Source organism: Colobus angolensis, unplaced genomic scaffold, assembly GCF_000951035.1.
Source record: "Colobus angolensis palliatus isolate OR3802 unplaced genomic scaffold, Cang.pa_1.0 Scaffold92, whole genome shotgun sequence".
NCBI lineage: Eukaryota > Metazoa > Chordata > Mammalia > Primates > Cercopithecidae > Colobus > Colobus angolensis.
This window is the reverse complement of record NW_012123154.1, coordinates 268419-278400: the sequence shown is the minus strand read 5'-3', so window position 1 is coordinate 278400 and position 9982 is coordinate 268419. Positions and strand designations below refer to the sequence as shown.

Sequence of the window (9982 nt, the reverse complement as noted above, 5' to 3'; positions counted from 1 at the left end):
TATATATTTTAAGACAGGTTATCACTCTGTCACCTAGGCTGGAGTGCAGTGGTGTGATTTCAGCTCACTGCAGCTTCGACCTCCCAGGCTGAAGCAGTCCTCCCACCTCAGCCTCCTGAGTCGCTGGGACCACAAGCATGCACCACCATGCCTGGCTAATATTTTGTATTTTTAGTAGAGATGGGATTTCACCATGTTGCCCAGGCTGGTGTCGAACTTCTGGGCTCAAACAATCTGCCAGCCTTGGCCTCTCAAAGTGTTGGGATTACAGGCATGAGTCATGGAGCCCAATAAAAAAAAATGTGTGTGTGTGTGTGTCTGCGTGTGTGTGTATAAATAATGGTTGCACTGAGATCCAGGACACACCTATACATATAAACTGAAAAGCAAGTTTTACAAAATAATTCTTTGTTTGACTATATAAACTGCACTCTAACATAGCCTTACTCATAGCCTTACTCTAGTCCACTCTTTTTTTTTTTTTTTTGAGACTTGCTCTGTCACACAGGCTGGAGTGCAGTGCCACAGTCTTCGCTCACTGCAACCTCTGCCTCCTGGGTTCAAGTGATTCTCCAGTCTCAGCCTCCCACGTAGCTGGGAGAAATGGAGAAAATAGAGCACATTTTGATGGAGACAGTATGCAAAATTACATTGCAAGACGTTCTGGAGTTTCTTGCCTGGGAATCAACTCCCAGCCCTGTTACTTCCTAATTGTGCACCCCCTGGGTGTGTGTCTTAACAGCTCTGAGCTTCAATATCTTAGTCTTTAAAATAGGGATAATAGGCTGGGTGTGGTGGTTTATGCCTGTAATTTCAGCACTTTGGGAGGCCAAAGTGGGACGATCCCTTGAACACAGGAGTTCAAGACCAGCTTGGGCAACATGGCATAATCCTGTCTCTGCAAAACATAAAAAAATTGGCTGGGCATGGTGGTAGTGTGCCTGTGGTCCCAGCCACTCGGGAGGTGAAGGCTGCAGTGAGCTGAGATTGCAGCCTGTGCGACAGAGTGGACAGTTTGTCTCAAAAATCAATAAATATATAGGGATAATAATAGGACCTTCACATAGGATTGTTGGGGGGAATTGAATCAGTGAACACATGTGAAATAATTAAACAATTCTAGAACATAGTAAACTCTAACATATATTAACTGTTGTAGTAGATTAATTGTTATTCAGCAAACATTACACTTCCTCTACCTTGACCACCTCCATTGATATTGGGCTTAGTCGTGTGACTTGCTTTTAACAATGGAATGTGGAAGACGGGACAGTGTGCCAGTTCCAAGCCAAGGCTTTTAAAGATACTGTGTGTTTCTGCTTGCCATTTTGAGCACTGTCAGCTTACGGCATGGGAAGACACTGCCCTAGGTCACTCACTGGTCCAAGAAGAGGGACACCAGAACTAAATAGAACCCATGACGTAGAGCCAAGCACAACAAACTCAGCCTAGTTCAGCCAAATGCCAACCAACCTTGCAGACCCGTAAGAAATAAATGCTCGTTTATTGTACGACTCTGGATTTTTGGAGTTGTTTGTTATGCAGCATTCCTGTGGCGATAGCTAGCTGATACAACTCTTGCAGTTGTTGTTGTTATTAACTCAGTTAGCATTTTTCAAGCACCTACTGTGGGCCAGGCACTGTGACACTAGGAAGAGCACCTAGAGCCTTGGAGGGTACAGAGATGAATATAGGTTCTCCTGAAGGAGTGAACACTTTATCAGGATGGGGCGACACTGGACAAGTGATTGCCAAGGGCTGCAAACTTTGTCCTACAAAGGATCCTACAGAAGTGAGCTATACTGACCTGCTTTTTTTGTTTTTTAAGTATTTTAACTTCCCATGTTCTATATAGCTTCGTGACCAGGAATCTGTTTGTGTTTGCCCTGATTCAACCTAGCACTAACGCAGGGTAAATAAGAGGTCAGGTTTCGGGTAGAGAGACGGGATTCAATCCTGGCTCTGTCGATTTAGTAAGTGAGTAACCTTGTGCATGTTTCTTTCTGAGCCTTAGTTTTCCCATCTGTTAAAACAGGGAGAGCAACATTGCCTCCCTGAAAGGCAGTTGTGCAGATTAAATGAGATAATGAAAGTCAAGTGCCACACAGAGACTCCAGGGCACAGGAAACACTCAAGATTTGCTTGCAATTATAAAGCAGCCCAGTATGTCTCAATCCTGTTTCATTATCAGCCCTCTAAGCAGGGGAGACATTTTTTCCTCATTGCCATCCTCTAAGAAATTTTAATACCAAAGATATACTGTATCTGTTTATGTACTACATGTGTATCTCTGCTTTATACATCAAAAAAGTGAGATTGTTTTCTGGCCTTTCAAGAGCAGATAGTCCCCCATTGGGATTTCTATTGCCCCAATGGAGGAATGCATGGAATAAAGGTTGGGAATAGCCCTGGGCTGGACAAGTGATGTCTGTGCTCCCCAGGGAATTTTTTTTTTTTTTTTTTTTTGAGATGGAGTCTTGCTCTGTCACCCAAGTTAGAGTGCAGTGGTGCGATCTCGACTCACTGCCAGCTCCACCTCCTGGGTTCATGCCATTCTCCTGCCTCAGCCTCCCGAGTAGCTGGAACTACAGGCACCTGCCACCATGCCCAGCTAATTTTTTGTATTTTTAGTAGAGACGGGGTTTCACCGTGTTAGCCAGGATGGTCTCGATCTCTTGATCTTGTGATCTGCCCACCTCAGCCTCCCAAATTGCTGGGATTACAGGCGTTAGCCACCGTGCCCGGCCAGGGGTATTTTCTTTTCTTTTTCCTTCCTTCCTTCCCTCCTTCCTTCCTTCCCTCCTTCCTTCCTTCCTTCCCTCCCCCTCTCCCTCACCTCCCTCACTGTTCACCTTCCCTCTCCCAATCTTCCCCCTCCCCCAATCTTCCCCTCCCCTCTCCTCCCCTCCCCTCTACTCCTTTTCTTTCCTTTCCTTTCCTGTCCTGTCCTGTTCCGTCCTGTCCTTTCTTTTTCTGTGACAGGTTCTTGCTTTGTCACTCAGGCCAGAGTGCAGTGGTGCAATCATGGCTCGCTGCAGCTCAACCTCCCAGGCTAAGTGATCCTCCTGTGTCAGTCTCCCAAGTAGCTGGGACCCCAGGCGTGTGCCACCATGCCCAGTTAATTTTTAAAATTAGGCCCGGAATGAAAATGTTCTGTGCTAGCAGTCAGTGCTTCCATTAGTACAGGGCTATGCATCCTGTCCCCTCCTCTCTGCCTTCTTCCAAACCTTCCCCATCTACTCCTCAAGGCTCATCAATCCTCCATCTGCACCTCCCAGTGCTTGGGTCTCTTGTTCTCTTCTTATTGGCTGAACACTTCCTCCCTTTTCTGACCTCCACAGGCTCCAAATTCCTTTAACATTGCCTGGCTTTTTTTTTCTCTTGTGCCATCAAATGGCTTCCTGGAACACGTCTTTTTTTCCTCCTGGAAAGTAAGAGCTGTTCAGAATTGGCCCAGGCTCAAACCTGTAATCCCAGTACTTTGGGAGGCCGAGACTGGAGGATTGCTTGAAGCCAGGAGTTCAAGACCAGCCTGGGCAACATAGCAAGACCCCATCTTTCTCAAGCATAAAAAAAGTGCCAGGCATGGTGGCATGTAAGTGCAGTCCCTGCTACTGGGGAGGCTGAGGTGGGAGGATTGCTTGAGCCTAGGAGTTCGAGGCTGCAGTGAGCTATGATCAGCCTGAGTGACAGAGCAGGACAGTCTAAAAAAAAAAAAAAAGAACTGTTTAGAATTTTCTTTGCCTCCTGGAGCTAAGCATCTTACCTATACACACAACCAATTATGAGGACAACATGATTTTTCAAATATTCATAGTTTGCTTGCTAACTATCTTTAGTCTTTCTTTTTTTTTTTAAACAGAGTCTTGCTCTAATGCCCAGGCCAGAGTGCAGTGGTGCGATCTTGGCTCACTGCAACCTCCGCCTTCCGGGTTCAAATGATTCTTCTGCCTCAGCCTCCCGAGTAGCTGGCATTACAGGTGCCCTCCACTACACCTGGCTAATTTTTGTATTTTTAGTAGAGACGGGGTTTCACTATGTTGGCCAGGCTGGTCTCAAACTCCTGACCTCAGGTGATCCGCCTGCCTCAGCCTCCCGAAGTGCTGGAATTACAGGCATGAGCCAGCACACCCGGCCTTTTCTTTAGTATTGATGTAGCACTTTTGTTGATCTATTTAGACTTTAAATAACATGAGGGCAGAGCTACATCTTAAGTCCCTTTTCCCTCGGTAGGTTCTGAACATGTATGTGCTGATTGCCTGAATGCCTTTAGGATATGCTAAACTACAGGTGACCACTGGCAGCTAACAAAAAACGTGATTTTGTTTGCCAAGATCACTGTTTTTACTTTTAAAAATTATTTTAGAGCACATAGACATCAGGTTTCACATAAAACCCCAAATATATGGCTTCTGAAAAATCTGAGGATCTCGCCACAATGAGCCCACATTGCCACATAGCCACTGTGGACTGAGCTTCAGCACCTCCAGCAGGCACAGGGTGCACAGGTCCCCATTTTCCACAACCCTTACCTGGCATTTTTTTAAATAATTGGTGACAATTAACTTGGCTTCTCTAAACACTGAATTTTCAACTTTTGTATGTAAAAAATTCAATCTGAGATTGGAAGGATACACCAATTCTCCTATTGCCAAGTCTCCTTAATGACTGCACTCCTAAATCCACTGATTTTATTTTCTTCCCAAGATACAATCCCGGCTTAACAAATGCTTACCATAGCCATTTCCAGGAGCACCCGGCAGAGAGTGGCCATATGAGTTTGCCATCTCCATGGATGCCATTTCAATGCCTTCAGGGTAATCTTCATTCTCTCCCCAAAGGTTGCTCAAGGGGCCATCACTCCTGTGATGAAATGAGGGCTGGATTGAAGATGTTCTGCTGAGCGCCCTAAAATCCAAAATGATGGATCACTATCCAACCAAGAGTATAGTATAGTATAGTATAGTATAGTATAGTATAGTATAGTATAGTAAAGGATTGTCATCCATCCATCCATCCGTCCATCCATCCATCCATCCATTCATCTATCCATCCATGTATGGATGGATGAACAAATGGATGAATACATTTATCCATCCATCCATATATCCATCCATTCATTCATGTATTCATCCATCCATTTACCATCCATCCATCCATCCAACCATACATACATTCATCCATCCATGTATTCATCTATCCATCCATTCATTAATGTATTCATCCATCCATTCCATTCCATTCCACAAATGCAGACTAAATGCCAACCCTGAGTTAGGGTAAATGAGCTAGGAGGTAAGAATACAAAGAGGAAAACATAGGGTATCTGCCCTCAGGAAGCTCACAGTACAAGTTGGTACAGCTTCTCAGACACAGCTATGAACAATCATACTACAAGTAGAAACTGACGAGTATCCGAAGACAGGCCCAAGGAGTTTGGAGGAAGGAGAATTCTTGCTGAGAGTTTTGGGAGAAATCTGCGTGGAAAAGATACACCTGAGCGAGAATTCGGAGGACACATTCATACATAGGGGGAGGGCATTCCAAGGATGAAGAACAGCATAAAAAAAGGTGTGAGGCTAGAAAGTGCTGAATATATAAAGGAAACCCTATGAAAATCAATTAATGAGTAATGATTCTCAATTTACTACATATACCAATTCCCAAGCCTCGTCCTGGAGAATTAAATCAGAAGTTCTGAAAGTTTGGCTGAGGCATCTGTATTATTTTTAAAGTTCCCCAGATAACTGGGTAATGCTAAGGATCAGCCAAAGTCAAGAACCACTGACCTAGAGTATAGGGTCAAGGCAAGGGGCAGACAGGAGACTTAAGAGGAGATCAGTCAGGCTGGTCTTTGGCTGGCATCTTACATTAACATGACGTATCCTTATTCATAAACATTCTTTAAGTGAAGTTGGGTGGCCTTTCTCCAGAGGCTATGGGGACCCTTGGAAGATGAAAAGCAAAAGAGTGATAGGATCAAAGGTGGGCTTTGGAATGATGAATCAGGCAGTGGGTGATAAGACCAAGGAGGACATTTTCACCTGGTCCTGTTAACCCTACTATTTGGGTTCTAAAGACATCATGACTGCTGCACACCCAAGTCCTATATCTTTGTTCCTAGAGATAAACACAAGCCACCAGTTTTTTTTTTTTTTAATCAAATTCATAAATATTACTAGTAGAAACAGTAAATGCAAAATCAGACTCATGTTGGTTAAAACTTCACATGATAAACATATTTACTGATTAAACCACAAACTGACTTTAAAAAATCACATCCTAGATTGGGCACAGTGGCTTGCGCCTGTAATCCCAGCACTTTGAGAGGCTGAGGCAAGCACATCATTTGAAGTCAGTAGCTCAAGACCAGCCTGGCCAACATGGTGAAACCCCGTCTCTACTAAAAATACAAAAACTAGCTGGGCATGGTGGTGCATGCCTGTAATCCCAGCTGCTTGGGAGGCTGAGGCAGGAGAATCACTTGAACCTGAGAGATGGAGGTTGCAGTGAGCTGAGACTGAGCCACTGCACTCCAGCCTGGATGACAGAGTGAGACTCTGTCTCAAAAAAAAAAAAAAAATTACATTTTGTTGGTAACATAAACGTGGAAAAACTTAACCCAGGAAAAATTAGATTTGGTAGAACTAAGTCACCCAGACTAATGCTGTCAGTGTCCAGAACTGCATCTGGTAAAATTTGTCAAGGAAAGAAAATTGACAGAAGATCAAAATCTTTTAGACAAAATTTAGATCTATAGAATCTAAACCTGGAAAAACTGGACTTGCTATTTAAAAATGGCCTTAGGCCAGGAGCAGTGGCTCCCGCCTGTAATCCCAGCACTTTGGGAGGCCAAGGCAGGTTGATCACCTGAGGTCAGGAGTTTGAGACCAGCCTGACCAACATGGAGAAACCCTGTCTCCACTAAAAATACAAAATTAGCTGGGTGTGGTGGCGCATGCCTGTAATCCCAGCTACTCAGGAGGCTGAGGTAAGAGAATCGATTGAACCCGGGAGGTGGAGGCTGTGGTGAGCCATGATCATGCCATTGCACTCCAGCCTGGGCAACAAGAGCGAAACTCCGTCCCAAAAAATGAATAAATAAATAAATAACAACATAAAAAAATGGCCTTAAAGGAATACTGAAAATGGTGAAAATAATAATTGGTAAAATTAGATTCAAATAGTGCAGATAATCAGTGAATCAAACCTGCAGTAAAGTTTTGGTGAAAAGTCATCAATTCTGACAATCTCAGTAAAATAGAAATAAAAGTGTAAAAATCAGAAGTGGTGCAAACATGGCCAGGCATGGTGGCTTATGCCTATAATCCCAGCAGTTGGGAGCCTTCTTCAAGACTAGCCTGGGCAACATGGCGAAACACCATCTCTACAAAAAAATAAAAAATTAGCCGAGCATAATAGGTGCACACCTGTAGTCCCAGCTACTTGGGAGGCTGAGGCGGGAGGATCGATTGAGTACAGGAGGTTGAGGCTGTGGTGAGCTATGATTGTGCCACTGCCCTCCAGCTAGGGTGACACAGCAAGACCCTGTCTCAAGAAAAAAGAAAAAAAAAAAAAAAAAAACAACGACCCAAAAAACCAAAGAAGTGGTGCAAACATATTACATAAAAAACTAATTGACTTCATGGAGTTAGATCTTCAAAAGATTTTCTGGATAACAATTCATTACTATTGATGTAATTTCGATTAAAGCATTTGGATTTGTGAGTGTCAAGCATTAACCTTGTTGGCAATGTAGCAGGGTCAAAACAGTGTGGATCTAGATGTCTTACAGGGATTGAATTAGGAAGAGGTGGGATAATGGGAAGGTGATCCAAGGAAGAGATGGTGAAAGATTAAGTTCAGGTAAGGGCTTGAAGCCTCAAACTGAGAGTCCATGGCCCAGGTGAGGTCTGCAGATAGGTACGTGAGTTTCACCACAACTTCAGGTCACGGAAACCATCATATATATCCCTAATCTAAACCACACCAACCAAATTCCATTGACTTAATGGTCCAGCACTCAGCCTACACTCCCAATGAAGGGATATATACCTGAACTTACCCCCTGGTCATCTTTGGGGTCTCAGAAGAGCCATAATCATGACCATTCTCAGCATCTGAATAATTAGGTTCTCTCCAAGTGCTTGGCAAGTTCTGATTGTCCTCAGCGCCAGGATAGTCTGGCTCCCCAAAAAAGGGTGGAGAGTTAGGTTGAATGTCAGCGCCTGGGTAATCAGGCTTTCCCAGAGAGTCTGTGTACGGATTGATTCTAAAACTTGTGTGTTCTAGATTCCTTCTGGAGCCTGGATGGTTTAAATTGGCTCTAGGTCCAGGATGATCAGAGTTGCTCTGAGCTCCAGGGTAGTCCAGTTCTAAGGAGCCAAAATGATCTGGATGTGTTCTGGAGCCTGTATAGTTTCCATTGCTGCTGGAGCCTGCAAAATCAGGATTTCGTTGAGATCTAAGGTAGTCTGGCTGTCTGGATGATGCTCGGTGGTATGGATGACTCTGAAACTCACTATAATCTGGCTCTGGTAGAGAGGTAGGGTGGTCTGGGCTTGTTCTAGAGGCTGCAGAGTATGCATTGCTTCTGGTGCCAGAATAGTCTGGATTACTCAGAGATCCAGGATAATTTGGTTCTGCCAGAGACCCAGGATAGTCTGGACGTGTTCTGGAGGCTACAGAGTATGGATTGCTCCTGGTGCCAGGGTAGTATGGATTGTTCAGAGGACTTGGAACATCTGGATAACCCTGAGTTTTCAAATACTCCTGTGTACGGTTCTGAGACCCTGAATAGTCAGGGTAATCTGGGTCTCCCTCAGATCCGTTATTCCTGTAGTAGGCAGACATGTTGGTACGGACTCTTCACCTTGGAGTGGTAAACTGTCCCAGCATTTGCAATTACTCAGGGATCTTTTTTTTTTCCACCTGAAAAACAAGAAGAAAAGAAAAAGTCAGACTTTTTTCCCCTTCCTTCCCTGCAGAGATTGCTGGTTATCTTCCAGTATCTGTTCTCCTTTCCTTCATAGTTGGGTACACAACTGCCTAGAATAAAGACTATGCTTCTAGCTTCTCTTGCACCAAGGTATGAACATGAGGGTGGTCAATGGGATGAGAGCAGCAGTGATACATGCAATTTCCAGGCTGTGCTATTAGAGGAAAGAAGTTATTCCTCCCTTTCTCCCTCTTGCTTCCTGTGGGCCGGAATGCGGAAATGACGGTGCACCATCTTGGGTCTCGCACACAAAGCTAAGACCTGCATTTGGAATGAATGCACAACAGAGGAAAAGATGCCGAGTTGCTGGTGACTTCACAGAGCACAGCCATTGTATCAGCTCAGATTATCATGTGAGAGAGAAATAAAATTATCTTGTTTAAACCACTGTTTTTGTGGTCTTTAACACACGCAACTAAGCTTACATGTTGAACACTATATTCCCTTGGTTGTGGGGGAGGGGACCAATGAATCAAAGGATTGAAAGAAACAAGGACTTTTTGTGCTTTTTTTTTTTTTTTTTTTTTTTTGAGGCGGAGTCTGGCTCTGTCGCTCGGACTGGAGTGCAGTGGCCGGATCTCAGCTCACTGCAAGCTCCGCCTCCTGGGTTTACGCCATTCTCCTGCCTCAGCCTCCCGTTTTTGTGCTTTTTGATTACACTTTAGGTTCTAGGGTTCAAAGCATAAATTAATATGAGTGCATAAAAGAAGAATAGTTAATGGAAACTAGAGGACTGGCATACGTAGACAATTGCTATGACCCCTTCCAATTTGAAAATAAGATTTTATGAGCTCCCTAAGCTCCGATCTACAGACCACAGCATACTTTTGTTAAATTTAGCCCAAAGCTACCTCCTAACATATTTTAAATTTGGCCTAAAGAGTTCTCTGTACATAATGAACTGTGACCTAAGTGGAGGTGTCAACAGACTGTAACCTATTCTTGTACCAATCACTGAATTCAGCCAATCACAGGCAGCCAATT

At 44.1% G+C, this 9982-nt stretch overlaps 1 protein-coding gene across 2 annotated transcripts in view; it reads right to left on the bottom strand.

Moving 5' to 3' along the window:
* The window catches only part of TMC5 (transmembrane channel-like 5), a 98818-nt gene that overhangs the window by 58711 nt on the left and 30125 nt on the right, over positions 1–9982 (bottom strand). For both annotated transcript variants that reach the window (XM_011931857.1, XM_011931856.1), the window contains exons 3-4: positions 8066–8931; positions 4736–4908 (exon numbers count right to left, since the gene is read on the bottom strand). In XM_011931857.1, the coding sequence (XP_011787247.1) occupies positions 4736–4908; positions 8066–8853 (961 nt within the window). In that variant the 5' untranslated portion in view covers positions 8854–8931. The remainder of the gene's footprint in view (positions 1–4735; positions 4909–8065; positions 8932–9982) is intronic.